Source organism: Mesoplodon bidens (assembly GCF_964165515.1).
Source record: "Mesoplodon bidens genome assembly, chromosome: X".
NCBI classification, from domain to species: Eukaryota; Metazoa; Chordata; class Mammalia; order Artiodactyla; family Ziphiidae; genus Mesoplodon; species Mesoplodon bidens.
In genome coordinates this window covers 98,528,167-98,544,787 of record NC_138163.1, presented here as the reverse complement: position 1 = coordinate 98,544,787, position 16,621 = coordinate 98,528,167, and the positions used below count along the sequence as shown (strand labels likewise).

General features: G+C 54.8%; 1 protein-coding gene across 4 annotated transcripts; it reads left to right on the top strand.

Moving 5' to 3' along the window:
- Window positions 1–1,661: 1,661 nt before the first annotated feature.
- On the top strand, window positions 1,662–13,291 carry CDK16 (cyclin dependent kinase 16). Of its 4 annotated transcripts, none has more exons than XM_081222931.1 (16): window positions 1,662–2,052; window positions 6,940–7,147; window positions 7,747–7,880; window positions 7,982–8,107; window positions 8,196–8,252; window positions 8,351–8,465; window positions 9,153–9,247; window positions 9,346–9,408; window positions 9,660–9,783; window positions 9,986–10,106; window positions 10,216–10,313; window positions 10,398–10,503; window positions 10,564–10,627; window positions 10,779–10,869; window positions 11,916–11,993; window positions 12,397–13,291. In XM_081222931.1, exons 1-16 carry the CDS (start codon window positions 2,041–2,043, stop codon window positions 12,435–12,437), a joined length of 1,533 nt encoding a protein of 510 aa, XP_081079057.1. In that variant the 5' UTR covers window positions 1,662–2,040; the 3' UTR covers window positions 12,438–13,291. The 4 variants fall into 4 exon arrangements, with proteins under 4 accessions (XP_081079057.1, XP_081079059.1, XP_081079058.1 ...); XM_081222933.1 differs by having other exon boundaries at window positions 1,663–2,052; window positions 10,585–10,627; window positions 12,397–13,290; XM_081222932.1 differs by lacking the exon at window positions 12,397–13,291 and adding an exon at window positions 12,085–12,351 and having other exon boundaries at window positions 1,663–2,052.
- Window positions 13,292–16,621: the final 3,330 nt, after the last annotated feature.

Below are 16,621 nucleotides of genomic sequence, written 5' to 3'. Positions count from 1 at the left end.
TTTCTTCACCACCACAGCTCCTGGATCCCCTTGCTACCTAATTTGCACAAGGTTTGAGAACAGCTTCTTCATCAAGAACCCATGTTTTCTGGTTGCATCTTAGTTCCCCACACATGCCATTTCACTTCTCTATCATTTTTGTCTACCATTATAACACCAGGGCTCAGTGGGCAAGGGTTGGGTCACTGCACTGAGCCCCCTGCACCCAGCAGGCACAAAGGACAGGGTGGGACAAGGTTGCTTCCTCTTGTCTCTGCCTAGAACTATTTACCATCAGGCATTCAACAAACATTTGTTGACTGCTTACTGTGTGTCAGGCTCTATTGTAGGTGTTGGAGACAGCAACAGATAAAAAAGATCCCTGTCCTGGGGTGGGTTGTGTGTGTGTGTGTGCATGCGTGTGTGCGCATACTTATGTTTTGCTGGGGCAAGACCCAGACTAGACAATAAACACAGTAAGTAAGTTGTATGTTAGAAGTTGATCAGTGCAGTTCAGAGGATCTGTAGAGCCAGGTCTGGGGAGTGATGGGGGTGGTGCAGGTAGGCAATTTTAAAAAGGGGAGTCAGGGAAGGCTTCATGAAGAAGGTGACATTGAAACAAGGACTTGGAAAAAGGTGAGGCAAGTGGATATCTGGGGAAAGAGCACTCCAGGCAAAGGGAACAGCAAGTGCAAAGTCCCTGAGGCTGGACTGTGCCTGCTTCATTCAGGAGCAGCTAGGATACTAGTACGACTGGAGCCGAGTGAGAAGGCTAAGAGATGAGGTCTGGGAAGTGATGGACGCGATCATCTATCCCGAGGTGGACTTTTGTTTTTGTCAAATATTTCCACTCCCGACATGCTCCGGTAAATCCTCGTTTATATGAACTGGTGTGACCAAGGGTACCATAAGGGGAAGCCCAGAAGAGGTGGGGAAGCTGGCTTTGGACTGGGGTGCCGTGTAAAGATGTTCCAGATGGCCTGCCGGACGGAGTCTGCTGCCATTTAAACTGGGCTTGGTGATAGTGTAGGAGTTTTGCAGGCAGAGAGGGGTGAGGGATTAGGTTGGTTTGTCAGTGCTTGACACACAACAGGCGCCCAATAAATAAAATGAAAAACCCGGAGAGCCCAGGAGGTGAGGCAGGGGGAACCACGGGCGGGGCTCCGGCGGGCCAGAAGAGGTAGTTGAGAGGTGTCAGTAAAACCCAATTTAGGGTGCAAATCCTCGCGTGAGGCGGAAAAGAGCCCCCCTTCCAACCCAAAGTCCCAAGCATGCGTAGTAATGCACTCGCCCCTGTAAAGGTCCGTCTTTCCCTTCAGCCTAGGCTCCACCCCGTGAGCTTAGCTGATGGAGATGGGAGGGGTCAAAGGCGGGACGAAATTCGATTGAAAGATCTTTTGACCAATCACCTTGCGAGGCATTCGACCCATGGTTGAGAACAAAAAGGAAGCCCTGCCCCCTCGACGGTGAAACCAATGAAAACCTGGCAGAGGCGTGGCCGGGGCAGCGAAATCACGCCTCTCCAGCCAGGCCACGCCCTTTATTCTTGCTCTGCTTCACCCCAGGGAGCAAATCCGATTGGATGGGCGACAATCTCAAAGGGCGGGGCCGCACACATTCACAGTGGGAATGAGCTCGCGTTTGGGGAGGATCAGCTGGGCGGGGCTAGACTCTGTCCTATCTAAGGTGGTAGAGGCCAGTGATTCTCCAGGCCGCTTCTCCTAGAAAAGTCATCTTCTCGCGAACCTTTAAAGTCCCTGCCTCCGGAGGCACCTCAAGGGACTAGGACTGACTGCCTCATCTTTTTCCTCCTTCCCAAAGTCCCGTTTGCTATCATGGGGATGTACCAAGTGAGACGGAGTAGGGGGACCGAGTGGTGACCGGCACGCTGGTCACTGGCTGCTGCCCACTTCAGCGTTAGCAAACTTCTAGCAAGATCGGAACTGAGTACTAAACAACCTCTACACTTCCCCCCTGGCGCCATTCCAGGGCCGGCGCCACATTCCCCCGTGGGCACGCAATGGCCGCGCCCCCTCCCGCTGCGGACGGGTCTTTTGGTACATGCAGTCCGAGGTGAGTCCCCTCCCTATCACTTCACCCGTTCCAGCGCGTGCGTGCGCATGCGCGGAGCGCGGCGCGCGCAGGGGTTGAGCCCTTGGCTGTTCGGCTCCGGGGTCCGCCGCGTCTCCTCGAGCAGTCGGCTCTGAACCGCGAACCGCCGTGAGCTCTCGGATTCTAGCCGGCGCCAGCGAGCCCAGGGGCATCGCCCGCAGCGGCCAAGCTCATGGCCGGCTGAGCGGGACGCCGCCTCCGCCTCAGCCACCGCCGCCGCCGCCGCCTCCTCCTCCTCAGCCGGCGGCGGCCCGGGCCCAGCAGCCATGGCCGAAGACTACTGGGACGGGCGCCTGCGGCGAACAGGAGGAGAAGGAGGTCGCGCGGCCTCAGCCCGGGCCGCCGCCCCAGGCGCCGCCGCGCCGGTCCCGCGGCGTTGAGGTTGCTCGCGCGCCCCCGCCGGTGAGCGCGTCCACGAGGCGTGGGGTGGGGGCTGCCTTTCCTCCTACAGAACCAACCCAGACCCCGGGCGTTGCCGGGCTGCACTGCTGGCATGTGCCCCCTCCCCCAGCGAGTTTCCCAGAATGCGCCGGGCCGGGGGTCATTTGGGGCCTTCCTGACCTTGGCCCCGCCCTGGGCCTGGTCTGGGAGCTGGGGATGGGAAGTACTGTGGGTGCTATTGGGGAGCAGGGTAATCGAAGGAACAGAGGGTGTGTAAATGGGTGGCAGAGTGGTGAAAGACTCGAGGTTTGCTAACGGGGGCCTGAGCTGTGGAGGGGTCGGAGCATGTGGTGATAAGTCTCACCGCTGTGTAAGGTTTTGAGGCCCAGTGTGTGCTAACGGAGGGGCGGTGCAGGGCGATGGAGGGACCTGAGGATGTATAACAAGGGAGAGGACGTCGGAGGAGTGCTGAGATATGCAAATGGGGTTATAGCTGTAGAAAGGCCCCGTGTGTGTTACTGGGGGATAAGGTGGTAGAGGTACCAGAATGTGTGCCAGTAGGATCGGGGTTCTGAGGCCCTGTGTGTGGTAAGGGGGGGGGGGTGTGTCAAGATGGTGTTAATAGTGTGTACTTGTCCACGACGGACTGCGGGGTGTGAGGGTGCAGAATGTGCTCATGGAGGACAGGGTAAGTGGAAGAACTCCAGTGTTGAGAGGGTACTAATGGAGGTCATAGCTCTCGAGGGTATGTGCATATGATAATAAAGATCTGGGTAGTATGAGGCCCAGTATGTGCTAATGGGGGCAGAGTAGTGGAAGACCTGAGCTTGTGCTAATGGGTATCAGAGTTGTGGATATATGTGTGTGGGGGTTGGGGGGTTGGTGGTGAGGGAAGTATCTAAGCACTGTAAGAGGTTCAGTGTATTAGGGATCAAGATGGTGTGAGATCAGTGTGTGTGGGTCCATGAGGTCAAGGGATGTGAGACTCTAGGACCCCCTAAGAAGGAGCAGGGTAATATGTGAAGTTCTGGTGATTACTAATGTGGATTTAGAGTCATGGAGGCGCTTAAATATTTGCCAGTGGGGGGAGAATCAGAGCAGTATGAGGTCTGGAATACGCTAACGAGCATCTGAACATTCTGAAGACAGTGTGTTCTTGGGGGACTGAGGTGCATTGAGGTTCCAGGGAGTGCTAATGGAGGGTAGAGCTGTGGAGGGGATCTTGTGTACAATAAGGAAGATCAGGGCTGTGAAGGGATCCAGTTGTCAACCGACAGGGGTTATAGCTGTGGAGGAGTTGAAACAAAGAGAAATAAAGGACAGGAGCGTGTGACGGTCCAGGTGTGCTAAAGTGGATTAGCGCCATGGAGGGCTGAAGTGTGTTAATGGGGTTCTGGGCTGAATGAAGATCTGTGTGCGCTAATGAGGGTCATGCCATTATAGAACAGCGTGTTTGTGTGTCCCTGGGGACTAGGGCTGAGTACAGGTTCAGGGTGTGGTAATGGGGAGGCACTGTGAGGCCCGGTGTGTGCTAATAGGGGTCAGGGTGAAGTGAAGGTCCAGCCTGTGCTGATGGGATATGGGGGGACAGGGTAGTGGGAGGACCAGAATATGTGTTAGTGGTGATCGTAGCTGTGGAGGGATCTGAGTGTGGGCAAAAACGGGTCAGGGATCGGCAGGGTTCACTTTGTGTTCATGGGATTCAGGGTAGTGTGAAGGTCCAGTGAGTGCTAATGTGGGTTACCCTCTACTGCTGTAGAGGGTCCCAAGTGCATGTTAATAGGGGTCAGAATCACGTTGGGGGAACAGTGAGTGCTGTGGAGAAGATAACAGGCAGCATGTGGTGCTAAGAGTTAAACGTAGAGGGGCCAGTGGTGTGCTAACAGAGCTTAGTGCTCTGCTGAGGCTTTGTGTGCTGACGGGGGTTAGAGATAAATAGGGAAATTGCGGTGCCGATGGCAGTTACCATGCAGAGAAGCCTTCTTGAGGGTCCAGTGTGCACTGAAGGAAGCAGGACACTGTGAGAGTCCAGTGTGTGCTTATGAGATGTGCCTGAACAGAATGAGGATGGTACGTTCCTATGGGAGTTAGTAAAGTGTGATGACTGTGTCCTCAGTGGTCGGTGTGACGTGAGGTGGTGAGTATCCTTGGGTGTGGAAGTATTCTGAGGATGGAAGCATCCCCTCAGGGGGTCAAGACGGACATGTGCCCTTTTCTGAGTGGGGTTGTGTATCCAGTTTCTTGCTCCTTCAGTATTCTAAAACCTAAAAATCTCAGAAAACTGAAATGATATTAAAAAGTTTTACTGCAGATTAACGTTCAAGTGTCTCTGTTCACAGGGCCCTGTCCAGGGGTCCCCCTGCTGGGGCGTTGCATGATACACAGATTTTGTACCCCATCTTCTTAAAATCCCCCCAAAGCTGAACTCTGGAATATGTCCAGCCCTTGGGGTTACCACTTAGAGGTCATGGACCCATGGCTCCTTCGGGTTCCTTCCTCATCCTCCGTCCAGCTCTACTTACAGTCCCCCCAGCTCCCCCATTCCCTGCCACGACAGGCAAAGCGGCTGGGTATCCATGCCATATGCACGTATGGAAAACGGTCTTTGCGGGCTAGCCATGCTTCACCTTCCTCAGCCTCAGGTCCAGTGTTCAGCCTCCTGGGTCAGGATTTATTTTGTTATCGTTATCTTGGGTTCTTTGGATGGACTTCATCCTCTTTACTGGATCTTTCTGCTAGGTTGGCCTCTCTACCCCTTCTGGGGGTGATGAGCTCAGGCAGGCAGAAGTGGGGTATGGGGATCGCTAGGGTAAGCACCTGATTTCAAGGTAACAGATGACCCACTTCTCTCTTTCGAATCCAGCCCCAGCCTCACCCTCAACCTCCTATCTAGCTCCACTTCCCTTGGGCCCAGGGCCATCTTAGGCCCTGCTGTGAGTCCAGATGGTTCCTGGGCAAGGTCTTTCCCCCTCCTTGCTGGCCCAGGGCCCGGGAGGAAGCAGAATAAGGCTGGCCTAAGCCTTTTGGTGGCCCCGTTCCCTCTAGCAGCCCCATCTTCTTGCTGATACCAGTGTCCCTGGGCCACCTTGTCTGGGGTTGTTCATGAGTAGCAGGGACTCACCCTGCTCACCGTGACAGATGTTGGTCCTATAGGCCCTTAGCCCCCTACTTCATTAATTTCTTCCATAAGCACTTTTTGAGCATCTACTCTGTGTCAGTCACTGTTCCAGGTCCTCAGGATACAGCCGTGACCTAAACAGACATAAATCTACCCCAGCGGAGCTGATTTTCTAGTTATGGTGGTGAGGAGACAGACAGTAAAGAATAAAGAAACCAATAACAAGATGGTGTCATTTCTGAGGAGGTGATAAGTGCTGGGGGGGGGGTGGTAATTGGCAAGGTGAGGGGGCTCAGAATGGTTGCGATTTTAAATAGGGTTATTCGTGGTTATCTGTGAAAAAGGTGATATTTGAGCAATGGCCTGAAGGGGATGAGGGAGTGAGCTATTTTGAAATCTAGGGGAAGGGTCTTCTAAGTACCAGGAACAGCCACTGTAAAGGCCCTGAGGTGGGACTTTTGGGTGCGGTTGCAGAACAGCAACTATAGCAACGAGGGGGCGGTGAGGCCAGAGAGGTAATGGTGTGAATGGGGGCCTTGTGGGCCACATTAAGGACTGAGACGTTTATTTGGGGTGATAAAGGACATGTGGTACGTTCTCAAGTAGAGGAGAAATGTGACCTGGCTTGTAAAAATCTGGTAAAATCTGGGTTCAACCTGATGGAACCTTTCCAGCAGCTCTCAGGACAGATGGTAGACTTAGATCCCCCCGCAACCCCACCCAGTGGCTGGGCCTGGGCAGGACTCTCCCTCCCTCTCCCTGCACCCCTCACCTGGGTAGCCCAGTGGGGTAATCCTCTAGCCACCTTGACCATGGCTGCTGGGGGAGGCGGGAGGGTCCTTGTGGTCGCGGGGAGTTCCGCCTTGGCAGTTGGGGTGATGTGGGCTGGTGCCAGCGGAACATGCCATTCTGTGGGTGTGCCCAGGGCCGGGTCAGTGGTTCCGGCGTCCTGGGCGAGGCCCGCGCCACACCAATGTCTGGGTCCATCAGTGCTGCTGCACCCGAGAATGCCTCTGCTCCCACAGTGAGGCTGCCCCCATAGAGGCCAACACGCCGCCAGTCGGGCCCTTTCCCTCAGCCAGCCACCCAAGCCTCAGTACCCAGGTGGGCTCCTTAGGAGCAGGGTGCCCTGGGGCTGGTCATCGTAGGTGGCAGGCACTGACAAGGGTCTCCATCCATGGCAGGTTTCCAGGAATCCTGAGTGGTCCCAGGACTCCACAGTGGTTGGGTGGGCACTGACACAGGTTCATGTCAGTGCACCTCACTGGGTTGTCATGGGTTTTAGGGGGCCCATGGGTGTCGGGCAGATGCTAATGTGGGACCCATTCGCATCCATACCCCCTGCGCAGGTCGCCATGGATCGGATGAAGAAGATCAAACGGCAGCTGTCAATGACACTCCGAGGGGGCCGAGGTGTAGATAAGACCAATGGTGCCCCTGAACAGATAGGCCTGGATGAGAGTGGCGGTGGCGGCGGCAGTGACCTTGGAGAGGGCCCCACACGTGCTGCCCCTGGTGAACCTCGCTCTGGACGGGGCCCACTCAGCTCTGCACCAGGTGGGTCCACTGACCATTCCCACTCCCAGACTGGTCCCAGGGGTGCTGCCTTCCAACTGAGTTCCTCTTAAATTTGCGTTATTTTCATTTTCCTTTCTCCATTTTCTCATCTCTGCCATCCTCTGTCAACACCCTCTCTCTATTGTCCATCTGTGTCCCTTTCCTTGGCTTTGTGCCCAGGCCTCAGCGGGGAGGAAGGGTGCCCCGCCGGCCACAGCTGCCCCAAGCCTCCCTCTGCCCTTCTCCTGCGCTCTGTGACAGCCCCCTCAGGCCTCCTGGCACCTGCCTGCCCTGGGCCTGCCTTCCCAGGGCATTTGGCTACTTCTGCTGCCAGCCCACTGGCTCTGGGCCAGCCGCAGTTTCAGCTCGCCGCTGACGCGGGGTGCTCCACTAGGTGACTATTGCCCTCCCGGTTCAACCTGTCTTGACCTGTGTGAACCTCCCTGGGCCTTCCCACCCTCTCCCTGAGGGACTCCAGGCTGCTCTGGGGGCCATGTGCATACCTGTGTGATGAGGGAATGTGTTACGGGAGGGTGGGGGGATTTGTCCTGGGGCTTCTGAGCCCACCCGGCCTGCCCTCCCCCTGTCCCCACTACCAGAGATTGTACACGAGGACTTGAAGATGGGGTCTGACGGGGAAAGTGACCAGGCTTCAGCCACGTCCTCGGATGAGGTGCAGTCACCAGTGAGGGTGCGCATGCGCAACCATCCTCCACGCAAGATCTCCACTGAGGTGCTGAACCCCCTGTCCGGGCAGTGGCGGGGCTGGAAAAGAGGGTCGGACCTGGGGAGTTGGAGCTCATGGTCCTGTTTCTCCCCCATCTTGCCTGCCAGGACATCAACAAGCGCCTATCACTACCAGCCGACATCCGGCTGCCCGAGGGCTACCTTGAGAAGCTGACCCTCAATAGCCCCATCTTCGACAAGCCCCTCAGCCGCCGCCTCCGCCGTGTCAGCCTGGTGAGCATCTTCTCTTCCTGTCTCCTCCTCTTCCTCCTCCCAGTCCCTTCCCCTGAGCTTACTTCAGCCTGCCTCCTTTGCCCCACAGTCTGAGATTGGCTTTGGGAAACTGGAGACCTACATCAAGCTGGACAAGCTGGGAGAGGTGAGAGACAGCCAGGAGGCCCATGGTAGGGCTGGGGGTCGGTGGGAACTCCCTGCAGCTTCATAGCTCGTCTCCTGTCACTCTTCCTCACATTCCAGGGTACCTATGCCACCGTCTACAAAGGCAAAAGCAAGCTCACAGACAACCTCGTGGCACTCAAGGAGATCAGACTGGAACACGAAGAGGGGGCGCCCTGCACCGCCATCCGGGAAGGTACAGGCCCCTTCTGATCTGCCCCAGGCTTGCCAGGCTCTCCCCATGGTGTGCGCGTGCACGCTCACACACGCACACACACACCCATAGTGAGGACAGGGACTAGGGGTCCTAGGACTTCCCTCCTGACGTTCTGGGCTTCATGAGAAAGTGCCCATCACCCACATATCCAGATAATAAATCAGGGTAACCAGGAATCTTCCTGTGTGGAGAAGAGGCAGGTGAATTGTAAAGCAGGGTGCTTGCTTTGGTTCTGAGAATATCCCTGAAAGTGCTCACCAGTTTTCTTGACACAATAGTTTCTAGTCAGAATTTCACATGGAATGAATCTGAATTGCATAGTAATTGAGTGTGCAAACTCATTTTCACACGAAGCTGCACGTCTGTGTACTGAGGATTGGAGCAAGGGCGCTTTCCAGAAACCAAAAACTGGTTGTGAAAATCTAGTGTCACATAAGCCTGGGGCTGCAATCCCAGGTTTTTGCTCTATACTCTTCTCTGAGCCTTAGTTTCCACATCTGGAACCTGGGGACACACCTTCTTCCTGGTATCAGGTGGGTTAGAGCCGGTGGCTGTGAGCCACCGCCCCAAGCCACCTGGGCTCGACCCGGTCTGGTCCTCCTCCTTGCCTCTGTTCTGAGGGTGGGCCCTGACTCTTCCCCTGTCCCACCCCCGTGCTTCCTGCAGTGTCCCTGCTCAAGGACCTCAAACACGCCAACATCGTCACGCTACACGACATTATTCACACGGAGAAGTCCCTCACCCTTGTCTTTGAGTACCTGGTAAGTTTGGGTGGCAGTGGGTCCCGGGGGGAGGTGGGGAGATGGCCAGGAGCCACAGGATGTGACCCTCTTTCCTCTACCTGCTCTTCTTTCCTCAGGACAAGGACCTGAAGCAGTACCTGGATGACTGTGGGAACGTCATCAACATGCACAATGTGAAAGTGGGTGTGGGGCAGGAAGCAGGGGCACAAGGGGGCCCCCCACTCACCCACTCCACCCCACAAATCTCCCAGAAACAGACTTCCCGTTTGGCTTTTTTGCTGGGAGCCCTTGGAGGGCATTGGGACCCTATCCTCTTTTGTGAGACAAGGCTCTGGGCTCAGTGCCTGTCTTTGGGAGGGGGAGCAGTGCCTGCTGGGGGTCAGGCTGCTGGATACTCTTTGACCTCTGCCTGCCGTTCCTGGGTCCCCAGCTGTTCCTGTTCCAGCTGCTCCGTGGCCTGGCCTACTGCCACCGGCAGAAGGTGCTACACCGAGACCTCAAGCCCCAGAACCTGCTCATCAATGAGAGAGGAGAGCTCAAGCTGGCCGACTTTGGTACCCCTGGCCTCTGCCTTCTTCCCAGTGATCCCCCAGCCTTACTCTCCCAGCCTCCCCCTTCCCCACAACCACCTAGTCTCAGTCCCTCCCCTTCAGCCCCTCCAGGCTTTGCTTAGGCTGCCCTCAGTCCTAACTGCATTCTCCCCAAGACTGCCCACAACCTCCTCAATCCCAGCTGCCCCTTCTCTCCACCTACCAGGCCTGGCCCGGGCCAAGTCAATTCCAACGAAGACCTACTCCAATGAGGTGGTAACACTGTGGTACCGGCCCCCCGACATCCTGCTTGGGTCCACGGACTACTCCACTCAGATTGACATGTGGTGAGTACAGGTCGAAGTGTGGCAGGGGCCACGCGGTGAAGGGGGGTGGCTTGGTCACAACAGCCAACCGGCCAACTACCTCCGTATTCACTGTGCCCTCCCTGCCCAGGGGTGTGGGCTGCATCTTCTATGAGATGGCCACAGGCCGGCCCCTCTTCCCGGGCTCCACGGTGGAGGAACAGCTGCACTTCATCTTCCGCATCTTGGGTGAGGAGGCATGAGCCCTAGGAGCTGTGGGGACATGCAGGGAGGCCCTGTGAGATGTTGAGGATAACTCCACTTCCCCGCCAGGAACCCCAACTGAGGAGACATGGCCGGGCATCCTGTCCAATGAAGAGTTCAAGACATACAACTACCCCAAGTACCGAGCCGAGGCCCTTTTGAGCCATGCACCCCGGTGAGGCTGGTGGGTGGGTGGGTGTTAGGGACCAGAGTACCCAAACTGAGTTTAAAGCAGGTCCCCTTGTCCTTGTGGTAGACTTGACAGCGACGGGGCTGACCTCCTCACCAAGCTGCTGCAGGTGAGACGATCTTCCTGGGCCAGCCTTGGGGCCTAGCGGATTCCAGGTGTGGGGAAACAGGGAGCTACAGGGGCAGGGTCTGGGGCGGGGAGGAAGAGAAGCCTACTTGTTGAAAGTGTCAATACTCTCCCATCCCAACACACACACTCAGTTTGAAGGTCGCAATCGGATCTCCGCAGAAGATGCCATGAAACATCCATTCTTCCTCAGTCTGGGGGAACGGATCCACAAACTTCCTGACAGTGAGTGGAGCTGGGGAATGGACCAGCTGGTGGGGGGGCTTTGGGGAACAGGACTGCTGCAGATAGCCGGGCAGGCTGTGTTGGGCTCTGGCTCTGCCACCTTGGGTGGGGGTGGGGGGTATGCCCTTGTTCACGTGTGTGATGTGTTGTTCATTACAGAAGAGTTTTTTAGTTTTCAGTTCCTGGAAATTTTCAAACGTACATAAAAACCGATGGAACATCACTTACCTTTTAACAAAAGTAAATGTTGTGAAATAGATACTGAGAAATGACAGATCATAAGCATATAGCACAATGAATTTTTACAAACTAAACACCCGGGTAACCGGCATACAGGTCGAGAAATAGGATGTGAGAAGCTCCCCTGAAGTGCCCTCTTTTCTCCTTCAGCTATTCCTGGCATCCCCTCTAAGAGTTGCCACTAGTTTGACTTCTAAAGCATAGATATGCTTTCCCCGTCCTTGTACCCTACAGAAATGGAGTCACATGGCGTGTTCCGTCATGTCTGACTTTTTAAAACTTTTTAATATGGACGTTTTAAAGTTAGATATATTTATATATTAGACCAAATAATATGATGAGTCCCCAGGTACTCCAACAAGTGATCAACTCATGGCCAGACTGGTTTTATCTATAATCACTCTGATTATTTTGAATCAAGTCCCAGATACATCATTCATCTATAAACAATTGCAGCATGTATCTCTAAAATATTTTCTTAAGCGTAACAATAATACCATTATCACGCTAAAATTTGATTGGATTAATCTCAATCAAATCCCAAACACCATCCATTGTCTAGATTTTACAGGTGGTAATCGCCTGTCACGCTTGACAAAGTTAATGATTTCTTGGTGTCATGTAATGGTCTATATTCCATTTTCCCTGGTTGTAGCTGGTTTGTGTGTGGGATTATTTGACGGATGAAAGTCAAGGCTCTCAAAGAAAAGGCAACTTTTTCTAATTTCCCTGATGGGGCCACATGGGAGGTGGTCCTGGGTGGCCTCATGGGTCATGCCCCACTCCTGTCTCTCCTCCACCCACAGCTACTTCCATATTTGCACTAAAGGAGATCCAGCTACAAAAGGAGGCCAGCATTCGGTCTTCGTCAATGCCTGACTCAGGTAAGTGTACTTGTGGCCCTCACCCTCTTCCCTGCCCCGTCCACCTACCTGCTTGCTCACCAACAGCCATCTGCTCTGCTTTCCCCTGCAGGCAGGCCAGCTTTCCGAGTGGTGGACACCGAGTTCTAAGCCACAGACCGAGGCCCCAGCAGGCAGCAGCTGGAGGGATGCCATACCCCTCACAGGGCAGCCCCCAACTGCATCATCCTCCCTGCTTGCTGCCTGCCTACCTGCCTGACTCATGCTCGCCTGCCCACGTCCCCTGCTGCCTGTCTGAACACCCGACCATTGGCCTGTCGGCCCACCCATTGGCCTGTCTGCTGGGTGCTAACAAAGTTCTCATCGTTCCTTCGCCTGATCTGTCTGTCTGTCTGTGTGTCTCTCTCTCTTTCTGTCTCGGTAGTTGCCGGCGGACAGCATGGCCGTGCCAGCCTCCCACACTGAGGCCAGGCCTATACCCCTCCCCATCATGCCCCGCCCCCGCAGGACCACTACCCCACGGCAAGCCAGGGGTCTGGAGCTAGCCCAGGCTGGGGATCTCAACTCAGACAAGACACAGTGATGCCTTGGATCTGAGGCTCCCCTGTCTGCTTTCCTGCCTGCCCCACCTGCCTCATGTTGTGTGGGCCTTTCTCTTTTTGTTTGTTTCATTCATTGTTGTTTTTTAATTATTTTAAATGAGGTTTTCATTTTTTAAATGCAATATCTCTGTATACAGGCTGGCTGGGCCCCACCCACTGTGTGGCCCTCCCACAGTATTTTGTGCAATGAAGCCCCGCTCCCAGCCTTTCCATGGCAGGGACACAACCCCTATTCAAAACCCTGACCATCACCAGACCCTGGGGTCAGCTAAGGGAAAGCATGCCTCGACCACTCGCCTTCCAACCCCCACCTGCCATCCCCAGCTGCAGGGGGACTTGGGGACTACTGGAGACTCTCTGGGAGATAGATGAGGTGGGGGGTCCCCACTCTTTCCCTCCTGCAGTCCCATAGCAGGGGCCTCCTTCTCAGGGTCTCCCTAGCCCAGCCCTCCTGCCCCCGTCCCACTCGGTGCTGTTGAGTAGGGGCCCTGCCAGGAACTGACCAACTCGGCAAGGAGCCATAGTGTGTGTATGTGCACAGGCAGGGACAGAGGGGCACATGGGGGGGGGGTGTGCCCAGGCGTTACCCCCTAACCCCTGGGGAAGATGAGGCAGGGCAGGGACAGTCTCTGGGGTCAGTCTCCAGATGGGTGGTTACCTCCCCTTCACTCTAAACCCTGGGGCCCTCAAATGGGGTGGGAGGGCAGGGGCCTTCCTAGGGGGTTTGGGAGGGGTGGGTTCCTGAATGCACCATAATCGCTGTATGAAATATTAAAAAGTCTAAAGTGAAAAACCTGATTGCAAATCCCTGTGGGGGTGGGCTCAACCCAGGGTGAGTACTGGGACCTTGGAGAATTCATACCTGGTCCCCATCGTCTAGAAGAGCACTGGGAGTGGGCCAGGGACGCGTCAGGACCATGAAAAAGGCGCCTGAGGGGTTGCACACAACGGTGGAACATCGAGTTGAAGCAGGCAGGGCAGGCTGTATAGAGCATAGGCTAAGGAGAGGAATCAGGTTTACCTGAGAATATGCGGGAGCCAGATAGAGGGTAGACTGGTGGGTGTAGAGAGGCTGTTTGAAAGACACTTGGAAGGCCCAATAAAACGAGTTGGGGAGATGAGGCAGAGAGGCCCAGTATGACCAAGACATGTCTGGCTGGGAGCATGAGAAAGGCCAGTTGGAGAGGGAATATGAGAGGAGGGTAGATTTTGAACCACTGAGTAGATAGGAGAATCCTTTTAATACATGGATCAAATTCAGGAGTAGGGCCATTGATGGAATTGGATGTTTAGATTACTGGTGTCTAGGAAGTAATGGAAACCATGGACATGTATGAGATGACCCTGGGAAGGATGCAGTGGTTTGTGAGAGGCTAGAGGTCAAGAGACACAGCCTGGGACTTGGTCTCAAGTCGAGGCTTCGATTTCCTCTGTCCTGGGAGTTCTAGCCCCTGCCCCCCATCTTGGGCAAAGCCTAGGAAAGACTTCCAGGCAGAAGCGGTGGGGTGGGCAGGGCCAGGCAAATGCTACAGGAGATGCAAGCTTAAGTGACTGGTTACTGAAGTCTAGCGGTGGCAGTGGCCGATGGACCTCTACTGTGTCCCTGTAAGCACTTTGGTGATAGCTTGCAGCCTTATAGTTCCATGATGGCTGCCATATCCCCAAAGATGGGAAAGCAAGCAGGGAAGACATCACCCTCCCTACTTGACCGCATCCTTGTAACAGGGCTAAAACTCCCACAAGCTCCTCAGCGGACTTCTTATGCCATCTTTTGGCTAGAATCAGTTGACATGGCCACCTCTGGCAGCAAGGGAGGTGGGGAAAACGAAGACCTTGCAAAAGGGGACAAGATTGCCAGGCCGGACTAGAATTCACCCAACTGCTCTGGGAAGTGGTAGGGTCCCTGGTATGGGCAGATGTTGGTTTCTGGAAAATGGAGAAATCGAGTTTAGGCCTAGGGAGGGAGGCCTCTTGTTGGATTGTAGGAAGGACGGGCTACCAATTAAATGGGGAGGGGGAGTTTGCAGAGGGGCAATAAGAGTCAATTCAGAGAATCTGACAAGCTTCAGTTGGGCCTGAAGGGCAGCTATCTGCCACGTACCAGACCGAACTCGAATGCCACTTCGGGGATCCCCAGGTGAAAGGGCTGCTCCCTTTCCTCCCTCAAAGTTTGCACAACTTGAGTTGTGACCCCCTCACCTGTGCCAGGTCTGAGCTGGAGGCTGGAATCACAGTAATATACAATCCCTGCCCTGCAGAAGTTAACCGAAAACAGGTAAATCATTAAGATATGTGTATGGGTGGTAGTGGGGTTTGAAATTGTGCAGCGAAAGGGTATTCTGGACCTGTGTGTGCCTGGGCCTAGAGGTGTGGAAAGGCAAGGTGTGTTTTCGCCTGTGGGTATGGGTGGTGATAGCGAAGGAAATCACTGAAACAGACCCAGAATCACGAGCCTGTCTTGGGGAGTTTGTGATATGGTCAAGTGGGGACAGCCAATAGGCAGGTAGATGTAGAGAGCCAAAGAGGGAAATTTTAGTTATCACCAACATGTAGGGCTGGGAGCCCTAGCAGAGAAAAGGCTGGCATATTCTAGTTCACTGGTTCTCAGCAGGAGATAATCTCCCCCACCCCCAGAGGACGTCTGGCAGCGTCTGTAGACACTTTTGGTTGTGCCAACTGGTGGGTGCTAGCGGGTAGAGGCCAGGGATGCAGCTAAACATCCTACAGTGCTTCCTACAACAGAGAAATGTCAATAGTGCCTAAGTTGAAAAAACCCTGGCGTGGTGGACTGGTTCTCAAACTTCTGGTCTCAGGATCCCTCTATATTCTTAAGAATTGAGGACATCCAAAGAGCTTTTGCTTATGTCATGCCGCCTCTGGAAAGTTCCACTGCACGTGCAAGAGAGAATGACCATGAAAAAGCATTGTTGTGAATAGTTTTCACTTTGTGAACCCCCTGAAAGGGTTTCCTGAACCGGTAGAAAGCCTAGGACCACAGTTTGAGAATCTCTGGCCTGGTGTTCTAAGGTGCCAACTCTGGAACTGGAATTCCTGAGTTCGAACCACAGCTCCACTACTTCCTAGGTGGGGCAAAGTGAATTAACGTTTCTGGTGCTCAGCGTCCCCATTGTTGCCCATAGGCAATCTGCTGCCTAAGACTACTATTTACGTGCAATAAAACACCTAAACAGGGCCAACTATTATTAGTACTGCAACTCCAACAAATATACCTGGCCTGGGGCTGACTTGCCTTCAACACGTTTATCAAGAGAATAAATCTAGTTCACGCAGGGAGGAGGCCCGAAGGGCTGGGTGGCGCCCTGGAAGTGGTGACCTCTTTTGCATTAGGCTTTGATGGAGGAGAAGGGAAGGGTAGTGCAATGAAATAAGGGTATTCTGGTCAGGCTAGCAAAAACGCCGCTCCCAGGATAGGGGCCCGCGGTCCCCAGCAGAGCATGGGACCGAGAAGACCTGAAACCTTTGTGTTCCCCTGAGCGCTCCCCAATACATGTCCTCGTCCACCTCGGGGACCTCTACTTGCACCTTCCACAGAACCGTTTGCCCCGACTCAACATGGCGTTAGAATCCAACAAGACACCTTTGTCTTTAGTTCCCAACTGGAGGCTTTACCCCGCCTATTCGTCGCAGAGATCACCGCCCAAGGTCCGATGCCCGCCTAGCCCATCGACGCGTCCGAGCGGGGGCTCCCTTTTCAAAATCGCAGTAGCCGGGCCTCCCTGGTGGCGCAGTGGTTGAGAGTCCGCCTGCCGATGCAGGGGATACGGGTTCGTGCCCCGGTCTGGGAGGATCCCACATGCCGCGGAGCGGCTGGGCCCGTGAGCCATGGCCTCTGGGCCTGCGCGTCCGGAGCCTGTGCTCCGCAACGGGAGAGGCCACAACAGTGAGAGGCCCGCATACCGCAAAAAGAAAAAAAAAAAAAAAAAAAAAAAAAAAAATCGCAGTAGCCCCCCGGCTGTTTGGGGGGCTCTGTTTCCGTTTCCGTTTCCGGGACCAGAAGCCGGAAGTGGCTTTTGAGGGGATTTCTCC

Bases quoted from the DNA above. Each gene is read 5' to 3' on its own strand.
- CDK16 (XM_081222931.1), top strand. The intron at 9,409-9,659 runs GTGGGTGTGGGG...CTGGGTCCCCAG, and splicing joins TCAACATGCACAATGTGAAA to CTGTTCCTGTTCCAGCTGCT. The intron at 11,994-12,396 runs GTAAGTGTACTT...CTGTCTCGGTAG, and splicing joins TTCGTCAATGCCTGACTCAG to TTGCCGGCGGACAGCATGGC.